The following is a 17,944-nucleotide window of genomic DNA, read 5'->3' as shown; positions in this document are numbered from 1 at the left end:
TACCCCACCCACCCCTAGGTATCTAGACCCCCGGGACTTTACTGATTTTTTTTCTATAAATTATCCTTTTATGACATATTTGTAATCTAATTTATACATTCATTGCACAAAATTCCTTAAAACACACATTTTGAAGAAAAAAATCATATCTCCTCTATATATAGAATAAGGGTTCTTTCTGGCTGACTACGGAACAACATCGGTCTGTTAAAGTAAAAAAGGACAAAGAAAAGCCGATCTTTACAAATATTTTCTCAATACTGTAAATGCGATCAAGAGAAAGAAGAAATGTCCTATTGTAAAGAAAAAAACTGAAGAAGACTATCAAATCATCTTTTTGATGGTGACAGCTGTTATTGAAGATATCAATAATTTTACAAACCTTAACGATGGAAAGGGTTTTTTTCCTTTGACATGTATCCGATCATGTTTCCTTGATGCATCTGATCATGTGGGCTATGCACCAGAAGTTATATCTGAATCACGGGGGCTCTTACGGGCTAATAATTTTATTACTTAATTATTTAAATCTGAATTCATTATACAAATAATATTATATCTATAATCCCACTGTGTACCTCGGAAATCCTGTAAACAAAAGTTTCAGCTTACACTAGTATGATAATATCCTTTTTATGCAGCTATTTGTGATTGTAAAAATCAAGTGTAAGTCACATTAAGGGCTAATGAATTTTGATGTTTATAATTTACGTTATTCTATCATAAATTGTATATAAATTATAGATAATTATTATCTCATATTCATAATTATCATAATGGAATTGTAATTTACAATTGCCCGCTCGCCCGAGGTACGGGCGACGCAATATTCGAAAGACACTTGCCCGGTGGGCGTCTATTATTTCTTTAATTTTGAAAATACTTTGTCATTGCACCACAGTTTTTGTGTTTTACCCATTTCTATGAAAAATGAAATGACTAAAAGTATATCATAAAGCTACATAAGCTAGTAATTTTAACAAACCAGGTACTTCTATAAATTATAAACCTAGGTAACTTATTTATGTGTGTCTTAATTTGCATTGCGTAATTTGTTTCTGCGATGATGCAATTTGTGTATTTCACTCCATCCTCAAACTTGACCAAAGCACGGTTCCAATTCGATTTATATTTTTTTAAATTAACTCGTGCAGGGTTTTTATTTTACTTTTCAAGCATCAAGTTTATGTTATATTATGTATTAAACGGAAACTGTACTCTGGACGATTTTTTGTTTTGTCAGAAAAAATTTAAGGTTTCAAGCTTAGTAAAAGTTGAAGTGCCTACTTATAGACTAACATCTGCCTTGTAATAAGTGGGTTTGTTTGTAACAAATCTGCAGTAAGAGATTGTATACATGTATGTTGAATAACAAAAATGAACTCTATTGTTAGGGTAACAACATGAAGTTCTTTCATTCTAAGTAGTTAAGCAAACTCTTTTCCGAACCTGTGATGCACTTAAGCGCCTCCGGAATATTTTTCGATATTTTTTTTCAAGGGGGAATAGAGTTCCAGGTCTAAATTTGCATGCTCAACTCTGTTCCATGTTCCCATTACGTCAATTTTTGCGTGTGATATGAAGGAGGCGAAAATTGCAGGAAATTACAGCACAACCACATTTGCGTCAGTGTGGTATCTGCAGTTTTGATTATCATCGATGCCCTTCATTAAGAAACACAACAAATCCCCCCCCTCTCTCTCTCTCTCTCTCTCTCTCTCTCTCTCTCTCTCTCTCTCTCTCTCTCTCTCTTAGTATAATAAGATATTACAAAAAGAAAGTTGCGGCGGATGATTAACTTGACTATGCATATATCTAATGCTCAAACACTTCTTTTCCTGACCACAGAGGCTAAGGAAGACATGAAAATGAGGCTTAGTTTTTTGTCTTATTTTGATGGAAAATGTATTTTCTTGAATGAGACTTTTCTGTCAAGTTGTACTTTAGAGCTCTACACAGATGCAGCACAATCTTTGGGTTATACTGGCGTATACAAAGATAGGTGGTTTTATGGTGCATTTCCATCAGAATGGCAAAAATTAAATATTATGACCCTGGAGTTTTATCCAATTATTCTGGCATAACATATGTGGGGTCCCTTGTGGAAAAATCATTCTATCTTGTTTTTCACAGATAATGAAGCCTTAGTATCGGTTATTAATAAACATACATCTAGATTTAATGAAGTAATGAGAATGGTACGTAACATGGTATTGCAGTGCTTTAATCTCAACATACTCTTCAAGGCTAAACATATACCAGGTAAAAAGAATATTTTGGTGAATATTTGCGTATATATGAATTGAGGTTAAAATCAAATATAAAGATTTGCTTAAATATGATTTTTTTTATGAAATTAAAATTAAGTATTAAGATATGCATAAGAATTTGTAGATACGAATGACAATAGGATTACGATGCATAACACTGGCCATTAAAACCAATACTAGATCGAAGTATGACTGTACGGTGCAGGTGAGGAATTACTTGACAGCACTTATAAATAAGTACTTTAATTTACAAACATGGTGATGATGAAGAGTCCATACTTCTTAGACACTGGGGGGGGGGGGAAGAATATAAAATAAATGATCTAGTTTACAGTGAGAAAGGACAATGAATAAAGCAAAAACGTGGTCTCCCCTGTTTTAAAAAAAAACTACGGTAATAGCTTTATCACAAATTAGGTCTGGTACGCATTGATAAAAAAATTGGTTACAAAATCAGGGATGGATGTGGGTTTTTTTTGGTTCAAAATGTAAACGTTAGCTCTGTTTTCCAATTTTTGATTGCTTTTTCCAAATTCTAAGAGAGTGTTAGAGATTTGATCTAACAATCCCATTTGAGAAATGATGCCATTGTCACATACCGCTAATTGTTGAACACTTGGCAAAGGAACAATTGCTATCTGGATTTTTTTTTTTGGGGGGGGGGGGGTATTTGTTATATTTTTTGTATTGGTGATCAATTTTATTTCTTTTTTCTATTGACAGGGCTATCCCTTCCTAACGCCAGGGAATGACATAACACCAAATAAAAAACAAATTATACTTTGTGCATTATTCATGAATACCTAAATAAAATTTAAAAATAAAATATATATTTTTATATCTTTGGATTTTGTCATTAACTTAATTTTGGAAACTTTTTTGTCCGATTGCTTAAATCCCGTTTAATTTCACGAACTATAGGAAATTGTTAAACAACACTGATGTGCATTCATTCTACTAAGTATTTGATTCTTTTGGCGATTCCGGTGTAACACTCTCCCACCATCATCTCACCGTCACCAAGGATACACACGGCACGTGGAGTGTTTATTCCTCCTTCAGGAATGATGTACCTCAGGAATCGTCCGTCTATGTCCAGCATGTGAATCTTGTTCCGTGGAATTTCGGTAACGATGACGTGACCGACAGAATCAGTGGCGACTGAAGAAGGCTTAATTTTACTGTCCTTCTCCGAGTAAGAGAACCGGAATATGCCCAATCTATCGACAGCAATGACTGCGTCTTTCTCCCAGTCAGTTACAATGATGTCCCCGTTAACATTCTCAGTGATGTAAACCACCTCTTTGTACAGAGGTTGACACTGCGAGTCGTACTGGATTTCCTGGAGCACGGTACCGGTACTGCTGTATCGGACGACTTTGGACTGATCGTCTTTACTGAGACATACCAGTAGATCACCGGACGCGGCGCTTGTGACACCCAATGGTATCCAGTCCCCGGTAGTGAACATCGTCACCACAGTGTCGGTGTCAGATATCATTCTCACGGCTTTATCATCTTGATCAATGTACACTACTTGTTTGTTGTACATACATAAGTACAAGCCAAGGTCAGTAATGCTGACGGTGTGGTGGAGGTGTCCCTGGAGATCAAACAACTTCAGTTCATAACTAGTTCCTCCCATCCACACTTTGTTATCCTCGGTAACGGCCATGTCATACAAACGAGTTTTATACTCTTCATAAGCAGGGAACCCAGAGTCTATAACAGAAGTAACTGTTGGTGCCTCTAACATTCTTGTACCCGGTAAATCATTTTCTTTGAAATTTTTTTCCAAGAGCGACATTTTCTTTTCCTGTGTTTTTTCAACGTATCCGAAATAAGTTTGTAAATAATTTGGATCTATTTTGCATTCATAAAATGTCGGAAATGAATACTGTGAGAACTCTTTTAAGGTCTCTTGTTTTTCAATCATTGGCTTGAATCTTTGTATTTCTACGGCGTTTTTTGATTTATGTATTTCGATCACTTTTTTGTTTATTTCATCTACTTTCTCAATCATTTCTTCAAATTTTTCCTTTTGTTTCTGTAGTACAGCCTCGTGCTCTTTTTGCATGTCATCCAGTTCCTGGTGAAGTTTCTTCACGGTCTCCTCGATCAGTTTGTGCCACTCTTCTCCCCGGGCTGTAACTTCATCTTTTCTCTTTTTGTAATTCAACGGTAACCATGACAGCTGTTTTGTCGTATGATTCAGAATTTTTTCTAAATCCTGTTTGGACGACTGAAGTCTTTCGTTTTCCTTTGCAATAGCATTTAAAAGTTCTTCAGTTTTGCATTGTCTATTAAGTTCTTTGATTTTATCGGACAGCTCTGAAATTTCGTGTGTTTTGTGTGTGATAGAAACACAAAGGAAGCATATTGGAACATCACACGTTTTACAGTATGCGGAACAATCATTGAGCGGATGGGACTCACACAGGCATGTGTTTTCATCCTCCATGCTGGTAAAATACACGACGTCATGACCTGTTTTAGATTTCAAGCGTACGTGAACTGGAATGCAAGAGTCACAGAGATTGACTCCACATTGTCTGCAGAAAAAGGACACTGGTTTCTGACACAGATTACACTCAACGAAATGTTGGCCTTGGGTTGACTCTTCGGATGCCATTTATAGATTGTGAAACCTACAATTTATATTAAAAGATTTTTTACAGAGAATAATCTCAATTCATAGAAATTTAATATGCATGGACGATAACCTAGTCATATGTTAGAATAAGATTATTATATGAATATACATACTAGTAGTTTCATTATGCGGGTGTAGATTTTTGCCATTTAGTAATATCAATTATGTCGGGCTTTTTCCCCTAGCGATTTTTGAATTGATGATTATAAAAACAAATCAAATACATGGATGTGAAATGAAACTGTATAATTAAGCAATATAGCACAATGAGACAGAGTTAAAACTATCAAAGAAACAATCATACTTTAGGTACCATCGAATGTAACGAAAAATCTTTTACACGTCCTGTGCGCGTGGTGTGCGTTTTCGAAACATAGGACAGTCGACTTCAAACAAAGGATCTAATTTTAGCGCGGTTTTATTTCTTGTTCGATTTACAAATAAACTTTTTCCAATTGTTGTACTTCTATATCAATCGTTATACAAATAAAAATTGAAAATAGGGATAGGTTATTTCAACTTGGTCACTATTATGAACATTGATTAATCGTTCAATTAGTATCATGATTGCCAAACACGGACTGAAAAACAAAATGCAGGGCTTTGCTTTGATGTGATAAACACATCAAACTTCGCAATCTTCGCAACAGGTATAGTTCATAGGTGCTTTAGGACAGGACTTACCCCCATCTTCTTCAATCCCACCCCACCCCTAGATATCTAGACCCCCAGAACTTTACTCATTTTTTCTGTAACTTATCCTTTTATGACATATTTGTAATCTAATTTATACATTCATTGCACAAAATTCCTTAAAACACACATTTTGAAGAAAAAAATCATATCTCCTATATATATAGAATAAGGGTTCTTTCTGGCTGACTACGGAACAACATCGGTCTGATAAAGTAAAAAAGGACAAAGAAAAGCCGATCTTTACAAATATTTTCTCAATACTGTAAATGCGATCAAGAGAAAGAAGAAATGTCCTATTGTAAAGAAAAAAATTGAAGAAGACTATCAAATCATCTTTTTGATGGTGACAGCTGTTGAAGATATCAATAATTTTACAAATTTTAACGATGGAAAGGGTTTTTTTCCTTTGACATGTATCCGATCATGTTTCCTTGATGCATCTGATCATGTGGGCTATGCACCAGAAGTTATATCTGAAGCACGGGGGCTCTTACGGGCTAATTATTTTATTACTTCATTATTTAAATCTGAATTGAGTATACTATCAACATGTAAAATAGACATTTTACATGGTGATTATCACCATGTAAAATGTCTATTTTACATGTTGGTTATTCAAATAATTTTATATCTATAAACAAATATTAAAACTAAAAAAAAGTGTGATGTATTTGCATAACACTGAACGTTTACATAGTTCACATAAACTGCTCCCACTGTGTACCTCGGAAATCCTTTCAACAAATGATTCAGCTTACACTAGTATGATAATATCCTTTTTATGCAGCTATTTGTGATTGTAAAAATCAAGTGTAAGTCACATTAAGGGCTGATGAATTTTGATGTTTATGATTTACGTTACTCTATCATAAATTGTATATAAATTATAGATTATTATTATCTTATATTCATAATTATATCATGATGGAATTGTAATTCACAATTGCCCGCTCGCCCGAGATAGGGGCAACAGCGACACAATATTCGAAAGACACTTGCCCGGTGGGCGTCTATTAATTCTTTAATTTTGAAAATACTTTGTCATTGCACCACAGTTTTTGTGTTTTATCCATTTCTATGAAACATGAAATGAATAAAAGTATCTATCATAAAGCTACATAAGCTAGTAATTTTAACAAACCAGGTACTTATATAATTTATTAACCTAGGTGACGTATTTATGTGTGTCTTAATTTGCATTGCGTAATTTGTCTCTGCGATGATACAATTTGTATATTTCATCCCATCCTCAAACTTGACCAAAGCACGGTTCCAACTCGATTTATATTTTTTTAAATTAACTCGACCGTGCAGGGTTTTTATTTTACTTTTCAAGCATCAAGTTGTTGTTATATTATGTATTAAACGGAAACTGTACTCTGGACGATTTTTTGTTTTGTCAGAAAAAATTCAAGGTTTCAAGCTTAGTAAAAGTTGAAGTGCCTACTTATAGACTAACATCTGCCTTGTAATAAGTGGGTTTGTTTGTAACAAATCTGCAGTAAGAGATAGTATATGTTGGAGAACAACAAAAATGAACTCCATTTTTAGGGTAACAACATTAGTTCTTTCACTCTAAGTAGTTGAGCAAACTCTTTTCCGAACCTGTGATGCACTTAAGCGCCTCTGGAATATTTTTCGATATTTTTTTTCAAGGGGGAATAGAGTTCCAGGTCTAAATTTGCATGCTCAACTCTGCCCCATGTTCCCTTTACGTCAATTTTTGCGTGTGGTATGAAGGCGGCAAAAATGGCAGGAAATTACAGGACAACCACATTTGCGTCAGTGTGGTATCTGCAGTTTTGATTATCGTCGATGCCCTTCATTAAGAACCACAAAATCTCTCTCTCTCTCTCTCTCTCTCTCTCTCTCTCTCTCTCTCTTAGTATAATAAAATATTACAGACCAAAAATATGGCATTCATGTTCCTGTGAATAACATGGACCTTATTTGAACCACCTTAAAGAGTCCGGTCCTGAGCCCTTATTTGAGCAAACATAAAATACCATACATCTGATTATGGTGTATAAATATCACTGACTATCGCTGATTGAGGTTCTGGAAATCTACTGTATATATACATGTATGTATATATTTTATTGATAACACTAAGATACAGTTTTACTTTAAAATAGGGGGTTCACTTGTATAACTTTCAAAACTTGGAGTTCAATACTTTAAGGTATTCAACATTTAAGGACCAAATTTGTACCTAATAAATGAGTGGTCCAATATCTTAAATCATTGTATTATTTTGAAGGTGTTATCGGATAAAAATATACCAATAAAGAAATTTTTTAAAATTTTGATTATTGTCCAATGAATTGCACCTTGAATTTTACATTGAAGTCTATGGGCAGCGCATGTTTTATTCAGAAATTGTAAGAAGTAACTTGAATTTCACACAGATAATGTTTGTGAAAATATGCATTAAATCTGTCCTTTTTAAAATCTAATTTACTACAGAAATTTTGAAAAAAAAATGAACTTTTCTAATTTCATCGAGGAAATGTAACACTCTCAAAAAAGTAGTTTAAGTTGCAAAGATCTTGCTTTTTAGATGTGGTCAGTCATGTTATTTTGGTTTATTTTTCTTTCATCGTTATCTTGCAGAAAATATTTAACTACATGTAATTTAAAATGATTCAAAATTGTTCATTATCCCTTCATTGTACATTGAATCCTTACCTAGGGTCGAGCCATGTTTGGTTGATTTTTTTTTTTGTTAGAGACAGATGGACGCACGAGAAATAATACTAAGAAAAGCTGAATTAAGTTTTTAGCTCAGCTGAGCTATAGGGCATGAAAATACATAACATATAGACAAGACAGCCTTTCAGCATCGGAGGAGTTTCAACAACAAAAAAAGAGTTGGACTTTTTTAATTAAAAAAAATTGGAGTTATGTTCGAGAAAAAAAACCAAGGGGAAAACAGATCCATGTACTAGAACATATATTTACATCAACAATTTTTTCAGACATATTGATAAAGGTTATAAACTTTAAAATAATATGTCTGTACTTGACACTATAAAACAACCACTGATGCATTACACTTAGATGAAAGGAGGAAGACAAGTTTAAGTTTTCAACCAGAAATAACCACTTAGTGGCTTAGTTTTAGACCATGTTTTTCTTCCGGAATTAAAAACTTCCTTAGAGGAGGTTTCCCGTTTAGAAATCAGACACATAATCTGTAAATATACAAAAATAAATTTCACTTACAGTGCACATCAGATAAGAGCATATATTACAGATTGTCAAAATTTGATAACCGCGTACTTGCTAAATCACTAAACATCTAATAAAATGATGTTGTTTTGTATCATCATGATTGACTCTAATTTTCACAAAAATGACCAACATCGAAATAATTATACAAAAAAGAAATCCTCACATCTGTAGCAAGACTTTAATAAGAGGAGGACGACAAGTGTATGTTTCAACCAGATGTGCCCACTTAGTGACTTAGTTTTTGACCATGTTTTTCTTCCAGAATTAAAAACTTCCTTAAAGGAGGTTTCCCGTTTAGAAATCAGACACAAAATCTCTAAATATACAAAAATAAATTTCACTTACAGTGCACAGCGGATGAGAGCATATATTACAGATTGTCAAAATTTGATAATCACGTGCTTGCTAAATCTAATAAAAATCTAATGAAAAATAAAATGATGTTGTTTTTGTATCATTGTGGGTGACTTATTTTCACAAAAATGACAATTATTTGATAAATTATACAAAATTGAATCCTCACATCTGTAGTCTATATTCTGTCATGACAAATAAATAATAATGTTTTTAAAATATGTTAAAAATCTAATCTGTTATAAATGAGATTTGTATAGTCAGTTTTTTACTGTATTCTGCCACAGCACTTAAGCATTGGATGTTTATTTTTGGATGTCGTCGGTCCTATTACACACCAAGGCTGTGCAGACAAATTGACGGCGTTAGCGCGGTAGATGTACATGTATGATGAATTGTCTGCACAGTCTTGGTGTGTTATAGAAGCGACGACATCTAAAAATAAGCATTCAATGCTCATATTTATATTCTTATTGATGTTTATTTGTATGAAGTATTTGTGTATCGTTGCTTTTAAGCTATTATATACGCTTGTAGCCAGGGATATGAAACATACATGGAACCTCCATATTAACGCTATTTAGTTCGCTTCCGCGGTTAAAAATATAGTTCCAGAAACTTTGTCGAGAAAAGTTTTTTTTAATTATTAAAATATAGATTTGATTAAACAATTATTTTTCATAAGTACATATCAAATTAAATGTAAGTTTGAACGTTTCGTTTAGTCTTACAATGATAAATATATTCAAAACGCATGATATGACGTGTATATTTTGTGCTCATGTGCCGTGAAAAGAAAAGTGTATTAACAGGAAGTTGAACGTCGCAGATTTCCAATGCAAACACAGGGGGAAATGTACACTGCATGTAAATATTAATATCGATTTTTTTTAAAAGTAGATATATAGATGGATATTTGGTTTTGATATTAGCTGAATACTCAGCACGCACTTCAACCCTGCCATTGTTTAAAGTTTAATTGGCGTTATAAAGAAAAAAAAATGGAAAAAAATAACACATATTTGGTATTTCAGTTTTAAGAATGAATCACATCAAGTGAGAATTCAGAATTCAACTTGAAAATGGTGTGTTATTTCTTCGAATTTAAATTAAATTGTTTTATCGCTTCTACTTTTTAATATGTAACGAAAAACTATTTCTTAAAAATAATCAGATAAGGTATAACCAGAGTCAGAAAATACCGATAAATTTCATTTTACGTGTATTTTCTATACTAAAACGTTCATAAGATTCACCTTTTGGGTACAGAAACTATTATATCGTAAAAAAAAAATAAAAGCTACAGAAAAGATTTTAGATGCTGATGAAGGGTTGCTGATTAGTTTAAACAATATCTATTCATTATAGATTCAAGTACATTTACATGATGATAAATTACAATTGTAAGATCGGGAAACAAGCCATAGGGCTTATATTGATCCCTCTCTTGCAGGTTGCTGATTGATCAGATAAAAGGTTAGCTCTTTTTGACAAACAAAACAAAGGTGACAAAAGCATTGTAGTTTATCAAAAGGAACATGAGACATCATAATATGCTGTCGACCCTTATTTTGTATTGAAGGTACACCAAAATCCATTTTTGTTGATATTTTATTATGCAAATAATATAAATTTACATAAATGGATTAGGCAGCAGACAATGCCTATGTTCAAATCCATTTTTGTTGAACTTAACAAAAAAATGTTCTATATTCCCAGGACTTAGAATGAACAGCCCAAAATTAAATATGAATTTAATTTTTTTTTAAACTCATTTAATACGTCGTTTGCTTTAAAGTTGCGGAAATTGTCACAGGGTTTTTTATGCTTCAAATTCTAATATTTTCAATTGCTTAAGAAATGTATTTCCTATGGTCAGCCAAAATTTTAACGTCAGTTTTCAATTAATAAGCTAAATAATTTAAAGAGCTCACAATTACGAAATCGTATATGTTATGTAAAAGGCTTGTAACTGGCGGCATAATTTCGGCAGACAATTGAAAATACCTTGGTTAATCATTGTAAACATTAAAAATTGAAATAGTAAAATTTGAAGGAAAAAAGATCGTGATCATGCCTCTTTAAACCAAGTTGCGGTATAATGCAAAAAAACAATATTGATATATCTTTGAATTCCTAATTGTTGTTGCCAAGTGAATCTACTTATCAGCAACGTTAACTTGGCCCACGGTAAATGGGCATGCATATCGTTATCAAATTACTTTTTGTATTCTTTATTATTTTAAGTGGAAAAGTGACATTTCTAAAAGATATAAAATCGTCTTTGCTCCGAAAAAATGGTAATATCTAACGCGCTATACGCCCCTGTCTTTCTGTACAAGACAAATATCAAGAACATTGTATGAACGCGGGTATAATATTTTCTAGGTATTGATGTGCAAAGAAAAATAACTCCGGCTATATTTTTCATGTTTACTCAATACTTTCTTTAATTGAATGAAGGAAAAGGGTTATTAAAGAAAAGAAACTTCTGAAGGAGTAAAGACTTTTTTAAAGTAATATTAAAAAAAGTGAGAAGGCCAACATTATTAGTTGTTCCCAAAAGGTTTTGGTATCACAGATTATCTACCGAGTTGTTATGATATACACTATGTCGGTCTGTCTTGAAGAAGCAGCCATTTCATTTAAATGAACAAAAAATTAAAGTTGTCTCCCCGAAAAAAAATTCTCATCATCCCCTAATCTCAGCGAGATTCGTCGAGACTGAAAAATGTTTGACGGACGTCTCTTCCGAATCTCAGACCAGTGCCACACAAAGTGATTCGGGAAAATTTGCCCCAACTTCGGCCGGTTGTTATGTTAGAAATACGCTGAATTAAATCATCTGCTCGCTTCAACTTTTTACTTTGAACATCCCTTTAACTCCCTATCAACATAAAATGTTAGATTCCTACCGTTAAAAGATTTATTTCCCACAAAATATGAACTTGTTTATTTTTCAATTCATTTCCACACTCATTCACATCTCCAATGCTGAAGAGTTCCAGTGAAGGTCACAAATAGCCTGTTTCAGAATATGTCGTACTCAAAGGTTTCAACCTTATCATTTTATGAATATTACATTATAGAATTAAAAGGTTTAGTTATAAACACGGAATATTTCCTTTTCATTTATTATAAATTCCATATTTTATTTTTTTTGGCAAATAACTTGACATCTAAATGCATTTATAAAGTTTCTGTTTGCCCTATTAAAGTTTTCTATGTAAAACTACGAATACGACATATTTTGAAACAGTCTATTTATGACCTTGACTGGAACTCTTCAGCATTGGAGATGTGAATGAGTGTGGAAATGAATTGAAAAATAAACAAGTTCATATTTTGTGGGATATAAATCTTTTAACGGTAGGAATCTAACATTTTATTTTGATAGGGATTTAAAGGGATGTTCAAAGTAAAAAGTTGAAGCGAGCAGATGATTTAATTCAGCGTATTTCTAACATAACAACCGGTCGAAGTTGGGGCAAATTTTCCCGAATCACTTTGTGTGGCACTGGTCTGAGATTCGGAAGAGACGTCCGTCAAAATTTTTTCAGTCTCGACGAATCTCGCTGAGATTAATCATCCCCCTCTCCCACCGCCCACTTGTTCTTATTTGTAATGCAAGAAAATTCAAACAAATACATGAAAATTACTACACTAGCGAAAATTAAGGTTTTATCGTGAAATATATTATGAAAAAAAAATAAGTGACGTTCAGATTATTCGACCACTTGACGTCAACAGTGAAAGCTGATATTCACAAGTCGTGTACCACAGTATAATCGCTGACAACCTCCTTGAACATTAAGAAAAAAGGCAAATGTGTTAAAACGAAGGTAAAACAACACATCACTGAACTGATTGCTTCCTGTAATATCACTGACATTACATTTCATTGGTAGAAGTTTGCATTTAATGCATGTATCACCATGTAAAATTTATATTTTACATGTTGCGAAGATTTTCTATAGTTTTCGTTTGTTGGTAAATTTTCATTATTTACTCTTCTTAATTCTCGTGAAATTACTCCGGACTGTGGTGTGATATAATGTAAATTAATGTCTTACATACAATCAAACGTCTTAGAAAAAGAAATAGGACATCAAAGTAATCAAGTGTAGCTTTAGGAAAATACTTATTATAAAGACAGGATTGAAGGACAATGGTTTCAGCTAACAAATGTGTGTTTGACACTAATAGAGTTAATGCAATTACATAACAATTAGCGGATTAACGCAGGTGAATAAATGGGCGTTCACATGGGCATTGGTCAGTTTAGGGATAAAGAAATATTCTCTGATTGGATGATTTATACATGTGAATTATTTAGATGGTCATGCCAGTAAAATATTAGTAAATGTTTTATCTATAAAGTCTAAGAGTTAGACCAAGAGAGTCAGAGTTCAATAGTTAGGGGTTAAGAGTCAAGTTACAAGTCGTCCGTCCAATCCATTACGTTTTCCCTCACTGTCATATGTAGGTTATATTAAGTTAGAATTATTGATAAGCGAGTTTCCCCCTTTTTAATGTGTACGAAGTGGAAAGTTACTCTTTAAATGATTGTGTTATGAAGTGGAATAAATGTGGAACAGCGAGTGTTGAACTAATTCCCTAGTAATCGCCCAATATAGAAAATACCCCAAAACGTTACAAACCCGGCGGTCATACATGCAACGATCTACAGGGAGTTTAAGAGGGTCCGCCCCCCTTTTCCTTTTAAATGAAAACGTATAAAAGTTACTAAAAATAGGTCTCCCCCTCCCCCTAGTTAACAAATTTACAAACACACCCGGAAAAATTTCTTGGTCCGTGCATTCTTGATTTATTAAGTAGTTTCGAGTATAATATAATTTCTAAGACTTAAAAATAAATGATCCCAGTCGTGAGGTCCAAGAATGAGAGAAAACCTCAACTAGAAATCGACAGGGGAAATTATTTATCTCTTCATATGTAGATGCTACAACATGTTTTATAAATATGCATGATATAACATAGTAAGCACAACTAAGATTAAATAAATATTTTTCAGTAAAAAGAGTTTAAAAAGAAATTTTAGAAAGGGATACAAGACTCACTCGTGATTTGTTACTCAGGCGAGCGATGTGACCCGGGGGCCTTGCATATAGATTTGGTCTTGTGTTTATCTATTTGGGTGATGAATAAATACACGTATCACAACTATCGTCATTATCAACAATTTCTTCTTTTTTTATTATTATTATTTTTTATTTTTTGGTTGCATTTTGCAGTTTGATTTTCCATGCATAATTCAATGCATACTTGTACATGTACGTTCGATCAATATGTGCATTGATTAATTTTGAATGAAAACAGAAAGGTTTTGGCCAATGCATTTAGTGGTATCTACTATCATTGTGTTTGATCAACAATTCATTGTAGAACTACAATTTTAGAGTAAATATTTACAAAATTGAAACCACAAAACAGCTTTTTATCTAGTAATTATCAGTTTTCACGATACACTTGTGCGAATTCTGAAGATCAAAAGATCCTTATTGCTTCACCTCGAAACAGCTTACAATCGCTCCAGCATCCCAGGACAAAATTAAAAACAAAAGGATGAAATTCGCGCATTTAACCGACCCGTCTACTACTGCAGGCTAGAATATCAATAAAAAGTTTCCCCCTATTGTGATTAAGACAACGGAGTAATATTTTGACTAATAAATGGATTGTTGAGTATTGTATGGTAATCGATTTTTGACACACTGAATGGCGGAATTCTCACGTGTTTATACACAAGCAGGGAATGCAGACCCCCAAAAAAGCGATCTCTGTCACATTTCGTATGAGATCGTCAGAGATAGGGTGCATCTCAAACTCATAAATGATTGTATCTCATAAGATTATTCTCATAGAACAATTCAAAGACTTGTCGTAGCATGACTGGGGCATTTCCGAGTGATTTATCATTGGAAAACTTTGAAACCATACAGTTTTGGTATCAAATGGTGTTCATTTTGTGGTGTACTAAAAAGTGAACGAGTTTGTGTCGATATGTTTACTGGATTTCATGAACTCTTAAAGAGACAGGTGAGCTTTCATTTTCGTTTTCTCGATATATAAACACCTTAGTTTCAAGAAAGCGCCATGTTTTCGTAGAGAAAATTGCGTAAATGAAATTTATAGTATAGTATATGCATATAATAAGTCGTTCTCTCTCTCTCTCTCTTTCTCTCTCTCTCTCTCTCTCTCTCTCTCTCTCTCTCTCTCTCTCTCTCTGATATTAAAACATTTTGATTGATCTTTTTACAACATTTTCAATTATCTATAAGCACTTGCTACAATTCATGAGCCAAAAACACTTCTGATAATCGATATCACGTTCAATGCAATGTAAACAATTAATTTGATTGAACATAGCTCATGCCTTAAATCTAATTCTCTTATAACAAATTAACAATGAATTACAATTATTTTCAACCAACCATCCATTTTTTTTTAGTGTGGATAGATTTATTCTCTCTCTCTCTCTCTCTCTCTCTCTCTCTCTCTCTCTCTCTCTCTCTCTTACACTGCAAAAGGCCCTCTCCCACGCACCTGAACAAAACTTGCATGAATGCTTAATGTTGTAAAAATGGGAAAGCTAACTTGCTGTGTGATCTTTGAAAGCGGAATACGAAATTATTGCATTATGACAGCAGTGCCCGAATAACATCGTACACAAAGTCACGACATTTTTGTGTATTTACAATAATCTCTTCCTTATTGATAATCATGGAAGAAAATCATCCCCCAAGCCACTTGAATATTCTCGGTGATGAGCAAACCTTCATATACCGTGAATGAGGTATATCTCTATTTGACGGCCAGTTAGGCGAAATCGTATAGGATAGAGAGAAAAAGTGAATGAAAGATGATTTCTTGATTTCTAGCGGCGGAAGTGTAAATTTCATTGATTGACTAGATTATATTTATCTGACAATGATGTATGGACTTTTTATAATCCTTTATGGCACATATTTCCTAAATTGTAGAGGTTTTTATTATTTATGAATATAATTCATTGTATAAATCGATATTCTTTGACTCTGCATATCATTGAAAGTGTCTTATTTTTGTAGAGAGAATCAAATTCAGTGACATCAGACTTTGGTACCGGAAATAAATTTATTATTCGGTCATGGCAAATGCAGTTGTTGCGGTCAAAGGTATGGGTTTTTTTTCTTACGGAAGATTTTTCCAAAGATACTTGTTATTTCTTATTGTAAGTTTTATTTTTAATTTTTTTTTTAGATAAGAAAAGAATTATTTTTAATGTATCGTCTACATGCTTCAATCTTGTAAATTTTATATTTATTCACATAAATGTGTTTGGGTGCAATATCCTAAAAAGAAATAGTCGACTATGATATATTATGAACATTACTACTAGTATTTTGTTTAATTTTTTTTATATAAAGGATACTAAAATGTGAAATGAGCAAAATATTTGAATACCGCATACATAGCTCTAGGTCTGTAGCTCACGGTATGAACAAATGTGGGATGGACTCCCAGGGAGCTACAGACCTGCAGCTACCGCGTACCTTGAACGAAATATAAAATGCAAAAGTACTTTAAGCTTTATTTTCCTCCCTTTACCATTGCTGCATAGACTACAGTATTGATTTTAATAGTTAATGCATTGTCACAAATTTATGTGGAAGAATTGAAATCGATAAAAATCACTTGATGTATATTCACTGCATAGGTATAAAAAAAAACTAGATCTTTTTTCAGTAAGGATTATCTAGGGATTATCAATAATTAAAGGGCGTTTACGATTTGCATAACGACTGTCAAGTGACATTTCTAAGAAAACCTTTGTTATAATGGAAATATACATTGCACTTATCATTGTGTTAGAAACTGGTGAGAGAGAGAGAGAGAGAGAGAGAGAGAGAGACGAACAGACCTTGCATGCGGATGTAAACATGCAGAATCATTACGAGTTCACTAAATACATATCGCAGCGAAACTTGATGAAAATCTTAAAATGAGCTTCTTTGCATAAAACAAATTCGTACTCATTCATCATTTTTTCCCTTCCACTTTAAGCTTTACAGCCTATTAATATCTTTATATAGAAACAAATTCAAGTACTTCAAAACAATGCCATACAAAGGACAATAAAATTAATCAGTCTTTAAGTTAATAATTTATTCTAACATCTTCGCTTGCAAAGAGTTTTTTTTTGGGGGGGGGGGGGGGGGGTCCAAAACTGCCCTGAACAAAGTGGATCTTGACTTTCAATGACAAATCTGTTTTGTCAACCAAATTTTTCCATATACATTATATATAGGCATTTCCAAGAGAAACACCTTATCTTTCTTGCCCAACTTTGAGCTTTCTTGCTACAAGTAATTTTACCCGATAAAGTACCTGAATAAATATATTCTATTGAGTTCACGTTCATTTACAATGAAATAGAACAAAAAGATTGTGTTATTAAAGGTCGTTTATTCAATGAACCAAATTTTTATTGTTTAAATCAAACAAGATAAAATCATTGATTAAACGACATTTTACTCTATCGAAACTTCGATTTCAAGTGTCTTCGTGTAGAATTATTGGGTATTTTAAAGGAAGTACGAAAATTAAATATATCTCCATTTCTTATGATGTAACCTTTACAGACAACTTTCTATGGATCCGGCTCGTCTGAGCTTCTTCTGCTATGTGTACTTTTGATTCTCAGTAAGCTGAATAGTTTACTGTCTTCCCGTAA

At 33.1% G+C, this 17,944-nt stretch overlaps 2 protein-coding genes across 9 annotated transcripts in view; one reads left to right on the top strand and one right to left on the bottom strand.

The window, feature by feature from the left end:
- Positions 1–17,944, bottom strand: part of LOC105344127 (E3 ubiquitin-protein ligase TRIM71) — a 57,531-nt gene that overhangs the window by 2,674 nt on the left and 36,913 nt on the right. The window contains exons 1-2 of one of the 2 annotated variants that reach the window (XM_066088066.1): positions 6,001–6,125; positions 383–4,920 (exon numbers count right to left, since the gene is read on the bottom strand). In XM_066088066.1, the coding sequence (XP_065944138.1) occupies positions 3,220–4,902 (1,683 nt within the window). In that variant the 5' untranslated portion in view covers positions 4,903–4,920; positions 6,001–6,125 and the 3' untranslated portion in view covers positions 383–3,219. Of the gene's footprint in view, positions 1–382; positions 4,921–6,000; positions 6,126–17,944 lie in introns of those variants that run through there. The other variant, XM_066088065.1, reaches the window with a different exon arrangement.
- LOC136276316 (coiled-coil domain-containing protein 112-like) overlaps positions 14,997–17,944 on the top strand; it is a 32,187-nt gene continuing 29,239 nt past the window's right edge. For 2 of the 7 annotated variants that reach the window (XR_010714810.1, XM_066088075.1), the window contains exons 1-2: positions 14,997–15,267; positions 16,299–16,385. Coding sequence is in view for 6 of the 7 variants with exons in the window: in XM_066088075.1 (XP_065944147.1) it covers positions 15,232–15,267; positions 16,299–16,385 (123 nt within the window). In the remaining variant the exon portion in view is untranslated. Of the gene's footprint in view, positions 15,268–15,979; positions 16,025–16,068; positions 16,120–16,298; positions 16,386–17,944 lie in introns of those variants that run through there. The other 5 variants (XM_066088074.1, XM_066088073.1, XM_066088070.1 and 2 more) reach the window with 4 other exon arrangements.

This window comes from Magallana gigas, chromosome 6, assembly GCF_963853765.1.
Source record: "Magallana gigas chromosome 6, xbMagGiga1.1, whole genome shotgun sequence".
In the NCBI taxonomy this organism is placed as follows: Eukaryota; Metazoa; Mollusca; class Bivalvia; order Ostreida; family Ostreidae; genus Magallana; species Magallana gigas.
Note: the sequence above shows the minus strand (reverse complement) of the source record. Positions and strands in the feature narration are given on the sequence as shown.